Consider the following 18,849-nt stretch of genomic DNA (forward strand, 5'->3'; position numbering starts at 1 on the left):
TGATGCAGAGGTGCTGGCAATAATTCTACATCTACATGTACACTCCGCAAGCCACCTTATGGTGCCTGATGGAGGGTACCATTATCTCCCCCCCCCCTTTCCCCTCCTTGTCACAGTCGAGAATGGCGCGTGGAGAGAATGATTGTTGGTAAACCTCCGTTTGTGCCGTTGTATAATTTTGCAGGATGTACATGGGAGGAAATCAGACTCTTCCCGGAACGAATATACTTCTCACTGGTTTCTTAATATGTTAACAGACTGCACTCCGTCGACTTGTTCGATTCAGATATTGCCGTACAAACAAACACTAAAGAAATATTAGTTCATTTTCTTAAATATTTTCGAATTCATATGTGACTCATCGACGAAAGAAGTAGCTTACAAAACGCTTGTTCGTCCGATTCTTGAGTATTGCTCATCAGTATGGGACCCTTACCAGGTTGGATTAATAGAAGAGATAGACATGATCCAGCGAAAAGCAGCGCGATTCGTCATGGGGACATTTAGTCAGCGCGAGAGCGTTACGGAGATGCTGAACAAGCTCCAGTGGCGGACACTTCAAGAAAGGCGTTACGCAATACGGAGAGGTTTATTATCGAAATTACGAGAGAGCACATTCCGGGAAGAGATGGGCAACATATTACTACCGCCCACATATATCTCGCGTAATGATCACAACGAAAAGATCCGAGAAATTAGAGCAAATACGGAGACTTACAAGCAGTCGTTCTTCCCACGCGCAATTCGTGAATGGAACAGGGAAGGGGGGATCAGATAGTGGTACAATAAGTACCCTCCGCCACACACCGTAAGGTGGCTCGCGGAGTATAGATGTAGATGTAGATGTAGATATAAATTACGCAAATCTGTTCTGTTTTTTCTATATTATTTCTTTTACCATCTTACAATACGTACATTCGTAACTTATTCCCAGAATACCCTTGACAGTTAACATTACGTCTGATAATAATAATAATCATAATCTAGAAGGATGTCAGGGCAGTTCTTCGACAAACACTCTGCTAGTGCTAACGAGGCCTCCACCACGAAACGTGTTGCTGTTTAACAATGGTCGGGTTTTGGGCGCACCTCATAGAGCTTCGCTTGTTTTGTGTAGTGTAAACGTTGGTTTTCGTAGCGAGCAAGAGAATGAACCAGGAGAGCATCGCATTATATAAGAAGTACTCGCTTTGAAACAAAGATTGCCGCCTCTATCGCAGTTTCAGCTGAATGCTATCCCTAGTGTATTTTTGGCTGTGAATGAAACCTGCCAAAGGATTTTGTTTCTTCACCTCAATGATCTGTGAAGTATGAAAACAATTTATAGGGGGTAGTATACCATCTTGTAGTACCTATTCCTATACAGAGTGAATGACGCTACTTTTTACGTATCAAATGTCTTTCAGTTCGCCAAAGATGTTGATAATACTTCTACCTTTATGGGTAATTGACAAGATTCTGCAAATGGAATTGTTTCATAGTTTTCAGATCGTTGGCACACAGAAATTAAATCCTCTGGGAAGTTCCAGCCCCAGCCATCCTTTATTAAAAATCCACTAGAGTATAGGATTCCCCCGAAAATGCAAAAGTGGCAATTTATTATTGTCATTAGTAGCAAGCGAGCTAATGAACAAGAACATCATCGACTTGTACAAGAACTCTGAATTACAGACAGTCCCGGTTGCGAAATAATTCGTACGCGCGCGCCCGAGGGAGAACTCGAAGCTCCGACGGGGGGAGCCTCGCGGACCGTGACAAGACGCCATAGACGGCGCGGCTACCGTGCGCCGCAGTCCCTGTTGCAATTTATTCTTTTATTAACGACGCCTTAGGCCTTCGATGAACATCTTCAGATTATCTATAGTGGTAACAGAATCAGCAACAGAATAGTCGTCCGTGAAGGAACCTTTACATTACTCAAAGTAGATAAAATAGTAAAATCGCCCGTAACTGAATAAAATCGTAAGATAACGACCAAAAAAATCCTTATTCACATTTAGAATAGTGAAAGCTAGGACCATACCCTAATTTTTGTTTATTCTGTTACCCCAATAGATAATCTGATGATGCCCCACGAAGGCGAAACGCATCGTTAAAAAAATATAAAACTGCAGCCAAGACTGTATTCAAATCAGACGGTTGCAGTACCGGGCGGCCTAATGCTGTGGAAGACACCGTACACGAAATATTCGCTTTGAAACAAAAATCTCCACTTGTGTTGCAGTTTTGGCGGAATCCTATCCCCTAGTGATCAGAGAAATGTGAAAACAATTCACTGCAGATACCATATTTTAGTTCCTATCCCTATACCAGACATCTTATTCTTTTTTTCCAGTGAAATGTCATCAGTGATGAGTTTTGAGTAATGCTCAACTTCTCTTGTTGCGATGTTAAAATTTGCTTCTGTAGCAAAAAAAAAAAAAAAGGCAGAGTTTAGAAAGACTCATCTGACTTACATTGTAATGCAGTTGAAATTGCGACGGAATCATGACACGGTGCATTATTAAACTAGCAACTGAGGACAAGATTGGTCAATCAGTTTACGAAAATCTAATGCTTGGTACAAAAATAAACGAGTAATTTTTTTACTTTATTGTAAAATTCACAGCAACAATCGATGGCCTTTGAAAATTTATTTTTCCATTGGAAAAAATCTGTAGTTACTTTGTATACGCGGTAGATTCGAAAGTTTTGCATACGGGCAGTACGGCGAAATACTCTCTTCTTTGCATGCTACCATTTGCCAAAATCTCGTTTCAATATCTCAAACCGTCTGAAACAGCGTGCAGATCCCATACCTACTGCTGAACGACTGGATCAGCTTGGTAAACATATCACTAACTGTAACGAAGCTATGTGGGGTTAGAACCACCTAGCTGCCATAAGAGTGGTGACGCAGAAGTGTTACTCGGGAATCTCTTGAACACTTTGAGTCATTACTTGTTTAAAAATGCTGTAGGAATAAGATACCCCAACTGGTGCTGGGGTTAGGGTTGGGGATAAGAAGGTGTGCCATGTAAAAAGTTGGAAAACGACCTATTGATAGCTCTTTCATGTATTTAGCTTAGTTGAGTTAAATACTTGAATAAATGACAGATTGGGCATCATACTCCGTTTTTTTTATGTGACTACCAGGTCGCAGGGATTAAGCCCTGCAGCGACCCAATGATTTGTTCAGCGTATTTTGTGATCATTGATCATGCCTCACGGCAGATACATTTGCGCTTTCTGGAGTCGCATGTTGTAAAACAGCGGAGAAACAGTCGGTCTCCTGAGGATTGCAGATGAAACAGCGGGGCGAAAGTCCCTACTTATATAGATGAAATACACTCTTGGAAATTGAAATAAGAACACCGTGAATTCATTGTCCCAGGAAGGGGAAACTTTGTTGACACATTCCTGGGGTCAGATACATCACATGATCACACTGACAGAACCACAGGCACATAGACACAGACAACAGAGCATGCACAATGTCGGCACTAGTACAGTGTATATCCACCTTTCGCAGCAATGCAGGCTGCTATTCTCCCATGGAGACGATCGTAGAGATGCTGGATGTAGTCCTGTGGAACGGCTTGCCATGCCATTTCCACCTGGCGCCTCAGTTGGACCAGCGTTCGTGCTGGACGTGCAGACCGCGTGAGACGACGCTTCATCCAGTCCCAAACATGCTCAATGGGGGACAGATCCGGAGATCTTGCTGGCCAGGGTAGTTGACTTACACCTTCTAGAGCACGTTGGGTGGCACGGGATACATGCGGACGTGCATTGTCCTGTTGGAACAGCAAGTTCCTTTGCCGGTCTAGGAATGGTAGAACGATGGGTTCGATGACGGTTTGGATGTACCGTGCACTATTCAGTGTCCCCTCGACGATCACCAGTGGTGTACGGCGAGTGTAGGAGATCGCTCCCCACACCATGATGCCGGGTGTTGGCCCTGTGTGCCTCGGTCGTATGCAGTCCTGATTGTGGCGCTCACCTGCACGGCGCCAAACACGCATACGACCATCATTGGCACCAAGGCAGAAGCGACTCTCATCGCTGAAGACGACACGTCTCCATTCGTCCCTCCATTCACGCCTGTCGCGACACCACTGGAGGCGGGCTGCACGATGTTGGGGCGTGAGCGGAAGACGGCCTAACGGTGTGCGGGACCGTAGCCCAGCTTCATGGAGACGGTTGCGAATGGTCCTCGCCGATACCCCAGGAGCAACGGTGTCCCTAATTTGCTGGGAAATGGCGGTGCGGTCCCCTACGGCACTGCGTAGGATCCTACGGTCTTGGCGTGCATCCGTGCGTCGCTGCGGTCCGGTCCCAGGTCGACGGGCACGTGCACCTTCCGCCGACCACTGGCGACAACATCGATGTACTGTGGAGACCTCACGCCCCACGTGTTGAGCAATTCGGCGGTACGTCCAGCCGGCCTCCCGCATGCCCACTATACGCCCTCGCTCGAAGTCCGTCAACTGCACATACGGTTCACGTCCACGCTGTCGCGGCATGCTACCAGTGTTAAAGACTGCGATGGAGCTCCGTATGCCACGGCAAACTGGCTGACACTGACGGCGGCGGTGCACAAATGCTGCGCAGCTAGCGCCATTCGACGGCCAACACCGCGGTTCCTGGTGTGTCCGCTGTGCCGTGCGTGTGATCATTGCTTGTACAGCCCTCTCGCAGTGTCCGGAGCAAGTATGGTGGGTCTGACACACCGGTGTCAATGTGTTCTTTTTTCCATTTCCAGGAGTGTATGTGTGAAATATGTTAAATATTTGTGGAGTGTATGTGTTAAATTTATGTGACATGCGTACGCGGATGAAGCTGTGGGCAAAACGATAGATAGAATCGGGTGTCTCAAAAAGAATGCTGGATTTGAAAGGCCCGTTACTTTGATTTATTGTTGTTGGTTCAAATGGCTCCTAAGCACTATGGGACTTAACATTTGAGGTCATCAGTCCCCTAGACTTAGAACTACCTAAACCTAACTAACCTAAGGATATCACACACACATCCATGCCCGAGACAGGATTCGAACCAGCGACCGTAGCAACCGCGTTGTTCCGGACTGAAGCGTCTAAAACCGCTCGGCCACAGCGGCCGGCATTGTTGTTGGCAACGTTGCTTTTGTATGTTATGTTATTAGTGGTCATTGAAGTTTTGTTTTGATACTGTGCTTCGGTTTTCCAGGTTAGTGTTTGTGGAGCATCGGCATAGAAATATACATTACGGAACACCGAGCGTTGATTGTGAACACTATATGAACGGTGAAAGTTTTCGCAGAAACTGTTCAAAACCTCCATACTGTTCTTGTACACGACAACGCACCAGCTGAATCCACTGTTCGTATGTGATCAAGAAATCTGAAGGAGGGGAAAAAAACTAATTCAACAGCAGACATCAAAAGCCCTGGACTCCCTTGAAGTGGCCGCATAGAGGCAAACGATATTGCTGTGCGTGATACTGATACTGTTATTGGTAGTTCGGGAAAATTCATACCGCCACTGTGCTCATAAAATGCTCGTGTGTCCAGAAACAGTGCATAGAATCTTAAAAAAAGACTTGCATTTACACCCTTACAGAGTTTAGTTAACACACGAACTTAAACCAGTGAATCAGGGAAATCAGTATTTTCTCAAATGAAGCTCACTTCCATTTAAACGGCATTGTGGACAAGCATAATTGTCAGTTATGGAGATCAGAGAACGCAAGAGTAATTTACGAAAAAGGCATGCATCGTCAACGAGTTACGGTTTGGTGTTAGATTGGGGGCCTAATCGCCCGTTACTTTTTTGAAGATGAACAAGGAAGGTCTGTCACGGTGAATGGAATTCGTTGTCATGCGATGCGCACTGCTTTCCTTTGGCCCCATTCGGATGAAATGAGCATAGAGAATGTATGGTTCCAAGACCGTGCAGCTGGCCAAATTTCAGGAGAGAGAACCACACTGTCGCGTGAAAGGTTCTCAGACAAATCTCGTTACGAGGAGACCAAACTAGCCCACCTCGATGTTGTGACCTGACACCTCGTGACTTTTTTCTATGGAGTTACGCTAAGACACGAGTTTACCAGAACAAACCCCGTAATCAGTTGCTACACAAACAAGAAATTCGACGCGTAGATGGGGAAAAAGTGTGCACGGTTGATGGTTTACATCATTTACCTAACGATCACTTCTAGTGCTGGTGAGGGGTGGGAGGTCAGATGCTTGATATTGTGTTTTACGCTTAAACAACATATCTCTTGACGGGAATGGTGTGCTCTGTTTGCTTCTTTCGAATAAGTAAATTCGGTTTATAGTAGTTTCTTTTTGAGACATCATATGTTGTAAAATAACAAAAAGTGGAAGAATTTATTTTACAGAAGCGGTAATTATTACGAAAGTAACACTGCAGTAATAACAATTTTGATGTGACCCGCAGGCGTGGCGGCGGCAGTGGTGCGAAGCGCGGCCGGCAGCTGAGGAAGGCGCCGTTGAGCTGCAGTTCTCCGCGACGCCGGGAGGTGGCAGCACCAACACAGTGCACATTCCGCACGGGGTCGTGCTCTGCCGCTCCGAGTCCCGGTAAGGCCTCGATCTGCATGCTGTATGGTTTCGCACTGTTTGACATTCCAGCAGTCTAGCGGCTTGCGATAGTCTGTAGCATTGCGTACGCCTTTTATTGTGTTAAAATGGAATGTAGGAAGAGGTGTACTACTCCCGTATTGCGTGTTTAGAATGTAGTACCTCCGTCATTTAAAGCAAGATTTGTGGCGTAGAAAGTTCGAAACACACTTAGGACAGCCCTATATCGCTCGTATTGGACTGTGTTCCGGGAACTGCAACAGTTTGATGCAAAAAAACAAATTAAAACATTTACCTGTGTCGGTCGCTTTTGTTTTCGTCCACAACACATTTAGAATGCTTACACGTTGACTCTTAGGTGGACCGGTGGATTACATCAACACCGTATCCTGAAAGTAAGCAGTTGTCCGTCGTTAACCCTTATTTCGATACAAATAGTTAGTGCGTGCCACTTTTTATCACAATATGAAGTCATACTTTACAAACAATAATGAAGACACTTGCAAGGTGATTCAGAAAACAAGAACACTGAGGGTGTTCTTTCACATTTGTGTAACTGAATGTGACAGAAACACAAAATGGAAACGGTCTACACCTGTACGATTTCTGGTCTCTTTGTTTCGTGTCTGTGTGTGACAACGAATGTGCCTGGGCGTTTGCCTGCCATGTTGGAATCTATACTACATAGTGCCACTGCGCTTTCGTCGTAGTGCAACACCCTGTACTATTTTGATATAGTTGCCAGTAAATAATCACTCTTTTCAGTATTCATTTTATAAATATCTTAGTCACTGTCGTCTCCTGTGCCATTTCTCTTGTATTTCCATCGGTATTTTGACTTCTCCTCCTCCTCTTCCTATCCTCATCGATCTTTTCTTCACCTCTTCCTCCTCCTCCTCTCTTCATCGAACTTTTCCTGCTCTCCTTCTCCTCTCCGTCTCATCAGTCTTTTTCAACTTCTCGATCTTTTTCTCATTCTCCCCTCCTCGGTCTTTCCCTCTCGTCCTCGGTCTTTCCCTCGTCCTCGGTCTTTCCCTCTCGTCCTCGGTCTTTCCCTCTCGTCCTCGGTCTTTCCCCTCTCGTCCTCGGTCTTTCCCCTCTCGTCCTCGGTCTTTCCCCTCTCGTCCTCGGTCTTTCCCCTCTCGTCCTCGGTCTTTCCCCTCTCGTCCTCGGTCTTTCCCCTCTCGTCCTCGGTCTTTCCCCTCTCGTCCTCGGTCTTTCCCCTCTCGTCCTCGGTCTTTCCCCTCTCGTCCTCGGTCTTTCCCCTCTCGTCCTCGGTCTTTCCCCTCTCGTCCTCGGTCTTTCCCCTCTCGTCCTCGGTCTTTCCCCTCTCGTCCTCGGTCTTTCCCCTCTCGTCCTCGGTCTTTCCCCTCTCGTCCTCGGTCTTTCCCCTCTCGTCCTCGGTCTTTCCCCTCTCGTCCTCGGTCTTTCCCCTCTCGTCCTCGGTCTTTCCCCTCTCGTCCTCGGTCTTTCCCCTCTCGTCCTCGGTCTTTCCCCTCTCGTCCTCGGTCTTTCCCCTCTCGTCCTCGGTCTTTCCCCTCTCGTCCTCGGTCTTTCCCCTCTCGTCCTCGGTCTTTCCCCTCTCGTCCTCGGTCTTTCCCCTCTCGTCCTCGGTCTTTCCCCTCTCGTCCTCGGTCTTTCCCCTCTCGTCCTCGGTCTTTCCCCTCTCGTCCTCGGTCTTTCCCCTCTCGTCCTCGGTCTTTCCCCTCTCGTCCTCGGTCTTTCCCCTCTCGTCCTCGGTCTTTCCCCTCTCGTCCTCGGTCTTTCCCCTCTCGTCCTCGGTCTTTCCCCTCTCGTCCTCGGTCTTTCCCCTCTCGTCCTCGGTCTTTCCCCTCTCGTCCTCGGTCTTTCCCCTCTCGTCCTCGGTCTTTCCCCTCTCGTCCTCGGTCTTTCCCCTCTCGTCCTCGGTCTTTCCCCTCTCGTCCTCGGTCTTTCCCCTCTCGTCCTCGGTCTTTCCCCTCTCGTCCTCGGTCTTTCCCCTCTCGTCCTCGGTCTTTCCCCTCTCGTCCTCGGTCTTTCCCCTCTCGTCCTCGGTCTTTCCCCTCTCGTCCTCGGTCTTTCCCCTCTCGTCCTCGGTCTTTCCCCTCTCGTCCTCGGTCTTTCCCCTCTCGTCCTCGGTCTTTCCCCTCTCGTCCTCGGTCTTTCCCCTCTCGTCCTCGGTCTTTCCCCTCTCGTCCTCGGTCTTTCCCCTCTCGTCCTCGGTCTTTCCCCTCTCGTCCTCGGTCTTTCCCCTCTCGTCCTCGGTCTTTCCCCTCTCGTCCTCGGTCTTTCCCCTCTCGTCCTCGGTCTTTCCCCTCTCGTCCTCGGTCTTTCCCCTCTCGTCCTCGGTCTTTCCCCTCTCGTCCTCGGTCTTTCCCCTCTCGTCCTCGGTCTTTCCCCTCTCGTCCTCGGTCTTTCCCCTCTCGTCCTCGGTCTTTCCCCTCTCGTCCTCGGTCTTTCCCCTCTCGTCCTCGGTCTTTCCCCTCTCGTCCTCGGTCTTTCCCCTCTCGTCCTCGGTCTTTCCCCTCTCGTCCTCGGTCTTTCCCCTCTCGTCCTCGGTCTTTCCCCTCTCGTCCTCGGTCTTTCCCCTCTCGTCCTCGGTCTTTCCCCTCTCGTCCTCGGTCTTTCCCCTCTCGTCCTCGGTCTTTCCCCTCTCGTCCTCGGTCTTTCCCCTCTCGTCCTCGGTCTTTCCCCTCTCGTCCTCGGTCTTTCCCCTCTCGTCCTCGGTCTTTCCCCTCTCGTCCTCGGTCTTTCCCCTCTCGTCCTCGGTCTTTCCCCTCTCGTCCTCGGTCTTTCCCCTCTCGTCCTCGGTCTTTCCCCTCTCGTCCTCGGTCTTTCCCCTCTCGTCCTCGGTCTTTCCCCTCTCGTCCTCGGTCTTTCCCCTCTCGTCCTCGGTCTTTCCCCTCTCGTCCTCGGTCTTTCCCCTCTCGTCCTCGGTCTTTCCCCTCTCGTCCTCGGTCTTTCCCCTCTCGTCCTCGGTCTTTCCCCTCTCGTCCTCGGTCTTTCCCCTCTCGTCCTCGGTCTTTCCCCTCTCGTCCTCGGTCTTTCCCCTCTCGTCCTCGGTCTTTCCCCTCTCGTCCTCGGTCTTTCCCCTCTCGTCCTCGGTCTTTCCCCTCTCGTCCTCGGTCTTTCCCCTCTCGTCCTCGGTCTTTCCCCTCTCGTCCTCGGTCTTTCCCCTCTCGTCCTCGGTCTTTTCCCTCTCCATCTCCTCTTCCTCCTCGCCCTTGATCTTTTTCCTTTTTTTCTTCTCCTCTTTCTCCCCTTTGATCTTTTTCCATTTTTTCTTTTCTTCTCCTCTTTCTCCCCTTTGATCTTTTTCCATTTTTTCTTTTCTTCTCCTCTTTCTCCCCTTTGATCTTTTTCCATTTTTTCTTTTCTTCTCCTCTTTCTCCCCTTTGATCTTTTTCCATTTTTTCTTTTCTTCCTGCTCCTCCACCTTCTCGATCTTTCCTCCTTCACCATTCTCGATGCTTCTTCCCTCTTGCCCTCTTGAAGTTCTGTTTACCCTGAGAAGTGTGCACGCTCGCGTTGTGTTTTTGTTTGAAAAGTTTAATGGAATAGCGGAGGTGTAACACAAAAACCTCTAGCATATTCTTGCTGTTGGGCAGGTCCCGCCAGTTCGCGTTCGGCGTGTACGAGCAGCCGCAGGTGGAGGGCCGTTCCCACTCTCAGTCCCAGGGCCTGGGTGTGGGTGTGGGTGTGGGCACGCCGCGGCGGCCGTCACTCTTCCTGGCCACCCCTAACGAGGCCGAGACGCAGACCTGGATGGCGCACATCCGCGCGCTGCTCGCCATGGGACGCCCGCTGCGTAAGTACTCACTAGATCCTCCCTCCTCTCCTCTCCTCTCCTCTCGTCTCGTCTTCTATACACTCGCATAGCTATCACCATGCAGCGTGCACGGCATGGAACCTACGCCGCATCAAGTCGCTCTGTTGTAACAGTACAAGGATTTGGACAATAATATAGAAACACCGTGAGAAGTGCTTGCTTGAACATAAATGCAGATGCTAGCCGAGCCTGCAAGTTGCGCTGTTGCATTTGACCACAGAGGGCACCTGTACGCTGTAAGTGTCGTTGTGGTCAGAACAGTATTCTTTGTAGTGGTCAGTGCATTATGTCGGAGTTATGTTACTTCGAACATGGACAGATTATTGGTGCTCGTATGGTGGATGCTTCCTTAACGGAGATAGCCGAAGTGTTTATTGTGTCAAGAGGCACCTGTAAGATTCTACAGAAATTTTGCGGAAGCACTTGCTACCCTACTAACAGCAGTTTATCGTAGGTTGCCGGAGCAATGAAGGGTGCCTAATGACTGGAAAAAAAGTGCAGGTTACTCTTGTTTACAAGAAAGGACAGATTCACATAATTACAAGCATGTATTGCTGACCACAAACTGTTCTAGAATTACGGAACATGTTTCATGCCCATGCATTGCGACGTTTTTGGAGAACGAAAATCTCGTTTATCAAAATCAACATGGGTTTCGAAGCAGAGATCTTGCAAACTCATCTCGTTATGTTCCTCCATGATATCCGCAGTGCTGTATACGTCAATGCTCAGGTTGGTACCGTGTTCCTAGAGTTTAGGAAGACATTTGACACCGTCTCTCACTGCCATTTAGTGGGGAAAATACGAGCTTACAGAGTATCAGACCAGATTTCCGACTTCCTTGCAGGGAGAACTCAACACGTCGCTCTTACCAGAACAAAAAGACAAATGTAAAGAAGGAATGAGATATTCACTCTGCAGCGGAGTGTATGCTGATATGAAACTTCCTGGCAGATTAAAACTGTGTGCCGGACCGAGACTCGAACTCACAACTTTTGCCTTTCACGGGTAAGTGCTCTACTGTTTCGCAGGAGAGCTTCTGTAAAGTTTGGAAGGTAGGATAAGAAGTACTGGCAGAAGTAAAGCTGTGAGGATGGGGCGTGAGTCGTGCTCGGATAGCTCAGATGGTAGAGCACTTGCCCTCGAAAGGCAAAGGTCCCGAGTTCGAGTCTCAGTCCGGCACACAGTTTTAATCTGCCCGGAAGTTTCAAATGCAAAGATAATGTCAGGAGCACCCCAAGAAACTGTGGTGGGAGCGTTACTGTTTACAGTATGTATAAATCATCTAATAGAAAATGTGGGAAGCTCCATAATGCTGTTTGCAGGTGTGGTTGACTACAAGAAGGTAGCAACACCAGAAGAATATAGTAGATTTACAGAAAACATACAGAGAACTGATGAATAGTGCACGGACTGGCAGTTAATCCTGAATGTAAATAAAAGTACCATATTGTGCATACATAGAAGAAGAAATCCACAACTGTACAACTACACCGTTGATGAGAAATTGCTCGAAACTGTATCTACCGTATCTAGGAGTAATTATCCTGCAAGACAAATAGTAGGAAAAGCAGATTTTAGACTGAGATTCATACGAAGAATCTTAAGGAAATTTTACTCGTCCACGAAAGAAGTGGTTTATAAATCACTTGTTCAAAAGATTATTGACTATTGCTCATCACTCTGGGACCTTACTAGGTAGGACTGATAGAAGAAATGGAGAAGATGCAATGAGGAGCAGTGTGTTTGCTCACAGGGTTGTTTAGTTGGCACAAGAGCATACGGAGATGGTCAGCAAACTCCAGTGGCAGATGCTACAAGAAGCCCGTTGTGCTTCACAGAGTGGTTTACTATTGAAATTCTGAGAGATTACATTCCAGGAAGAGTTGGACAACATATTACATCCTGCCATGTATGTCTCACGAAATGGCCACAACAAGAAAATTAGAGAAATGAGAAATTAAAGCTAATACAGAGGTGTACCAGCAGTCATTCTTACAATGAGCCATTCAGAAATGGAAGAGGTAAAGGGGGATCAGATAGTGGTACCAGAAGTACGCTCCACCACACACCACCAGGTGGTTTTTGCAGTCTTGATTTCACAGTGTTGTACTGAAGATATATACCGAGTACAGGGAAAGCGGAAAAACGTCACCCACTAAATCACAACATGGATGAAAGCGTGTGTTGAGGGATCATCACAGATGGTCATTGAAGAGGATTATGATGAAAAACAAGAGGAACACAGCTGCAAAAGTCACTGCACAACTGAATGTTGCGTTTGCAAACCTGTCAGCTCCAAAACAACATGAAGGGAGCTCCATAAGCTGGGTATTGCAGGGTGTTCTGGTATTCCAAAACCACTCACCAGTGATGCAAATGCCCATAACAGGAAAACTTGGTGCCGAAACCATAAAATCTTTTCTATCAAACAATTGTTCAGGTGAATCCAGATTCAGCCTGTTAACAACTACTGGCCGAGAGTACGTTCTAAGAGTGAAACATGACATGGGTTACTTATATTCCCTGGGTCTTATGGTTACTCTGCAAGGCCACATTACTGCCAGGACTTATGTGACCATTTTGGATGATCAGGTCCATCATATTGTACAATTTTTTTTTTTCCTAACGATGCTGTGTTCCAAGATGACAGGCCCTCTGTTTACACAGCTCACATTATTCAGATCCTGTTTCATGAGCAGAAGGATGTATTGTTGCATATTGTTGTATCTTCCATGGCCTCCACAGTCATAAGATCTGATATTATGGAGCCTTGACTATTCACTGCCCACCTCCATTACTGTTACCTGACCTTGCCATTATTTTGCTGGAAGAGTGGTGCGAGATTCTCTTGACAACCATAGAGGATCTATGTTTATCCATACCAAGATGATATGGCAGCTATTTTGAATGCTAATTGTTTTCCTAGACCATATTAGGCATGGCAATGTGTTGTGTTTGTGGCTTTCGATATACCTGTCCAAAAAACTGCTCGCATCACTGAAGTACCATTTTGTCTTCCTGTGGTAGTCCGTGACTGTTTTTCATCCTCAAAAGTTGTTGTTAAGCTATGACAAGGTTCACAAAATTCAATCACCTTGTTAGCAATGGAAAAGCAATTCACCACATTCGTGTTCTCCTCATTTTGAAATTCACTGTTACCTTTACTAAGGAAATGTTGGATTCCAACATTTTTAGCAAAATTTTGCTTTATTTTAATTGGTGGTATGTAGCTCTGGTGGTATATAACTCCAGAGGTGAATTCTATGTGGTAGATAACTACACAGACATCCTATCACCTGTTAGTGATTATAAAATTGTACATTGGTTTCCTTTAATTAAGATAAAACAAAAAAAATATTGTTAGCCAAAAAGAAGTGTCGAATGTGATAAAAAATTCTCCAAAACAAAGAATACACCAACAAGTTGAAAAAAAAAGACACACATTTTTCCAGAAATTATTCATCTCTGAACTTGTAACATGTTTCAAGATGGCAATCGCCAAATGCCAATAAAGACAAGAAGGATAAAAAGAACTGAAATGCTCATAACGGAAAGTATCAGTAAGGGATTGAGTCAAATGAAAAATAAAGAAACTCTTCTATGGTCGATGGCATTATCTCTTTTCTACATATTTACGAATATCACAGTTCTCTACTAGGTATGTCCTATCAGGTGGCACGCCATTGCCTTACATTAACTTTTTTAAATGAGCTCCCCCAGTTTTGTTTTGTAGCCTACAGATAAATTAAAATTGTATGCTGGACTAGGACTTGAACCTGGAACATTACCATTTGCTGGCCTTGGTGTCACCAACTGAGATAATCAGGCAGCAGTAGTCTACTTGAGGACCACAGTTTCAGTTCTGCTAATACCAATCTTCATGAAAGACACAGTTCCAGTTTCAAATCTTGGTATGTTCACAATTCCAATTTATAATTAAAATTCTTGAAATTAATACAAAGTTTCTTTCTTTTTCAGCTGCTGCATCAAGACTAGGTAAGCATGCTTTAATTGGTTCTAATATGTTATGTAAATCAGGAGAAAATAGCAGATCATTTTGCAGATGCGGAAATCACCACTAGATGATTAACACCTTCACAAATATTATTACCTATATCATACAAATCTTTTTACAAATGAATTGCTATTAGAGTTCACATGTTTTCAATATTTGAGTCACTTAACACTTGAGACACAACAATTAGTTAATAACTTGCTAATTTCTAGACCAGTTACAGAAGTACCACGCTTTTGACTTATGTCACTGCTGTAGAACATAACATTTAAGAAGTCAGTTGAATGGACCAATATGTAGAGGCAAGGCATGTTAAAAATTTGCACTTGCAAAGGGAGAGAAACATTCAGAAGTCCACATATCATCAAACAAGCTTAGATGTTGCATATTGGTTGTTGCATTCATCTGAGTGTAGTGTAATAGTCCAGGGGGTTACACATTAAGTCTTGTTTACAGTCTAGCAAATGGGGCTGCTTGTAATGTTTACAGCTGATTCAAATGCTTTCAGCATGAAAGGAAATTTTTGAATGGCCCGCATTCCTATCAGTCAACAAAATCCATTGAATAGAGAACATCAAGCTAGTGTGGTAGAAGCTTGAGTACAGGGTGATCAATCCTTAATGCATCCATCTGGGTAGGGATTTTGTTGCCCAGCTGGTAACCAGCCAGTGGCAGCACTGATGGGAGTATATATCCTTTCTGATGCGAGGCCTTTGCTTGTGCGAGTAGCTCATGTGTCGAGTGAAAGTGTTATAAGTGAAGTGCTGAAATACAAATATTCTGTTCACCAAAGAGTGTTTATGTATGATTCATGTATGCATACAGAATCAGTGGGTGCAATAAGATTATTTCAAGAATTTCTGATGTTGAAGTTCCTAATCAGAGTGTGATCCATTGACTGATAAACTAATTTCGTGACAGAAAATGTAGACAGCCACATAGTACTCACAGAAGAAACTATGATAACACTGGGCCTGCTCTTGAAAGTTCTCCCAGCAAATCAGTTCAATGTCATTCTCAGGAAACTGGTGTTTGCAATGGCTCTGTTCAAATGGTTACAAAGTTACTGGAGTTAAAACCCCATAAAATAACTGCAATGATTGAACTTAAACTGGATGACTCTGCAAAAGGGTTGCAGTTTTGTGAATGGATTCTGAGTAGAGCACATGACAGAGAAACTGACCCTCATCTACTTTATTTTCAAACAAATCATGGTTCCACCTAAATGGATACACCAGTTCACAAAATAACGATTATTCTAGTTCTGAAAAATCTTGACATAAAACATGAGGCACTCCTGTACAATCAAAAAATAAAAGCACGGTGCACTGTTAGTTGTGAGAGAATAATAGGCCTTTTTTTCTAGGAAACTATAAAGAGTGATAGGTATGGAGAAAACACTTTGTCAGTTTTTTTAGCCAATTAACTGGAAAAGAATATGGTTTCATGGCTTTTCAGGAGGACTCTGTGACAGGACATACAGCCAACTTCTCATTACAGGAAATTCATGATATGTTGCAACATAGAGAATCACTAACATGTGGCCTCCTCATTTTTTAACCCCCTTTGATTTTTGTCTGTGGGGGGGCATTAAAAGAGAAGGTGTAAAAATCAAATTCACCCACTTTAAAGGAACTTAAAACTAACATTCATCAATAAATTGCTGTCATTTCTCAGAGATAACTGCATAATGCAACGATCAGTTTCCTAAGCAAATATCAGAAACATTTGAACAATGAAGAGGGTCATTTCAAGCATCTCCTTGCTTAATGTATGTAAGTAATTTACTTTTCTTTTTAAGTGTTTATGTTACGTGTGTTAAAAATAGTTTGCATGACAAACAGCTATATTTTCTGGAGATCCTCCTGTTGCCCACATAACAGGCACAGCAGATGGCCTCACCAGCTGGATGCACACTGTGTTAACAATTGTTCACCGTGTATAATAAGCAGCAAGTCTCTGAGCTTGATATCATGTGAACTAGGGGGTGAACATAGACTGCATTAGTGCCATCATTGACATAGTTTTGAATGAATTAGTGGAGGATCCATCCTGTACATACTCACTAATTTCTCTCAGAAAGCAACACAGAAGGAAAACTTGTAGATTTTGCTGTCATGTGTTACAGAGATTTTTCATTTCTGATAAGGTATCTGCACATGAAATGAGGCTTAACTCCACTAGTTTGATCCAGAGTAAAGACGTACATAACATGCAGAATGCGAAACAATCCTTTAATGTTAGAACAGTGTATTAATGGTAGGATTCTTGAATCAGTCAGTGATTAAATATAATATTAAATACCTGGCGGAACAACATAAAATGTAATGGCTATGTAAGTTCAGTTGTAGAGGAGGCGAATAGAGACCATACACGAAACTTATGTGGCCCAATTCTTGGATACAGCTCAAATGCTGGGAATCTCTCAACAGGCCAGGAAAGGAAGACATCGGAGCAATACAGAAGCAGGCTGCTAGGTATGTTATGAAAATGCTCTATATGAGTTTGGATGGGAATTTCTAGAGGGAAGGAGATACTTTTGCAAAGCTTAATTGAATAAATTGAGAGAACCAACATTTGTGACAGTCTGCAGATCTATTCTGCTGCCCACAAAGCTGATCTCACATAAGGACAAAATACAGAAGATGAATACTCATCGAGCAGCAACATTTTTTTCTTGCCTCATTTACGAATGGAACCAGCCTAACAGTGGTTCAAAGTACTATCTGTCTAACAGTGACTTCCAGAGTATGTATTAGATATGAAGACAAGCTTATGGTGGCACTGGATATAATGACCTAAGAGATGACTAATGACATGTGAGGGGAATGTTCCCCCTTGATTCAAAAATAACCATCTTCAGCTGACAGTTGCAAGCAGTATTTATAAGTTTGGCTTTGTGTGTCTTAAACAATGGAGATTATGTTGGAGATGAAGAAAGGTATTTGTTGAGATCTTCTGTTTGCATTGTCTTACCATGGCATTGACTAAACGTTTTAGATCTACATTGTGTCAGTAGAGAGATGAAGGGCCTAAAATTTATGACTAAATGTAGTCATTCCTTTTATTGCTGTCAAAAATTTCTATTGCAATGAAAATTTTGGCATTTTTGTCATTTTCAAACATAAAATCATGATGTGATGGAACACAGCTGCCAGCAGTCTGAATGCAAAGATGTACAGTGATATGGAGGGGCTTCAGAATGTGAGTTACACTTGGATGTGCACAACAGTGGCAATTGCACATTAAGAGCATTCCATTCATCAGTCAGGTTGGATGGGCAAACTTCACCTCAATCAAGATGTAATTGCTACAAGTGCTGTAAAAATAGCTTTCATCTTACCACTGCTAGGCTCAGAAGCACCAGTGGGTAGAAAATACATGCTATTGTAGACAGAACATTACACTTGTTACACATTGAGCATTGATGACTCTTCAGCTGCACATTGCACTGAAATGTGTCGAGCAAGGGTGCCAAAAGATTCCTAACATTGTTATAGCTTCTTCACCAGTGAGACAGCAAGGCAACAAGGTTTCTCTGTCCTGCAGTGGAATTTGTTCCATAACCTTGTGACTATTGGAACATCTTTTCCTCAGTGGAAAATTACCCCTAGAACCAAGTAGTTGACTTGGGAATGAAGATTTTGGGCTTCAGCTTCTGTAGCTGACCAGCCTGGAGAGAAGCTAGATGACAGAGTTTGTGGTGACATTGGTTTTCCAAATTCAACTGTTGGTGACACTGAAGACAATTTATATTCTTGCACCAGTTCAGGTGATGATACCTGCTGCAGAATGCTCTGCAAGCTCCTATCATCAGGATGGACAGACAACTGGCAATGTATTTTTACTCTGTCAGCTGACAGAGCTACATTAAAGAGGGCAACATTTTATAATAATGGAAAATAAATTTGGTTGGATAGTGTGACAACCAACAAGATATCATTGAGGCATACTCCAGTAGAAGTGGCAGCAGAACCATCAAATACTGCCCTCAACTTCGTAGCAGAGCTGCATTGCTTGAAGTCAATATGGTGTGGAAGGTGAAACTTTGGACCAACAATATCCTCCATGTGTCGTAGGTCAAATTAGTCTTGCAAGACTGCAACATTTTCCCTTTTCAGATTCTGCTGCCTTCTAAATCTCCTCTGAAGATGCACCAGTCTTAGAGGGGTCAGTTGTCGTAATTCAAGGGTTTACAGTCATGCTTCACTGGTAATCTAACCAAAAATCGCCCACTTTCGTCTCTAGCTATGTAGTGTTGAAATTGCCTCACACAGTTTATCCTGTGTGTTTTGTGCCTATCTGCGACTCAGTATCTCTGCTGTATGGTGAGTAGCAACTTTCCTTTTCATGTTATATTTGAATAATTATTTAGACAAAAATTTATTTGAATAAAGCCTTGCACTTCCTTTCTCATTCAGCTCAGTTAACATAACCAACTTTAACAAGACCTATTAGTTA

General features: G+C 44.7%; 1 protein-coding gene across 1 annotated transcript in view; it reads left to right on the top strand.

The window, feature by feature from the left end:
* Nucleotides 1-18,849, top strand: part of LOC124799107 — an 800,045-nt gene that overhangs the window by 737,501 nt on the left and 43,695 nt on the right. The window contains exons 6-8 of the mRNA XM_047262646.1: nt 6,420-6,562; nt 10,150-10,349; nt 14,352-14,369. Of these exons, the coding sequence (XP_047118602.1) occupies nt 6,420-6,562; nt 10,150-10,349; nt 14,352-14,369 (361 nt within the window). The remainder of the gene's footprint in view (nt 1-6,419; nt 6,563-10,149; nt 10,350-14,351; nt 14,370-18,849) is intronic.

This window comes from Schistocerca piceifrons, chromosome 5 (genome assembly GCF_021461385.2).
Source record: "Schistocerca piceifrons isolate TAMUIC-IGC-003096 chromosome 5, iqSchPice1.1, whole genome shotgun sequence".
NCBI classification, from domain to species: Eukaryota; Metazoa; Arthropoda; class Insecta; order Orthoptera; family Acrididae; genus Schistocerca; species Schistocerca piceifrons.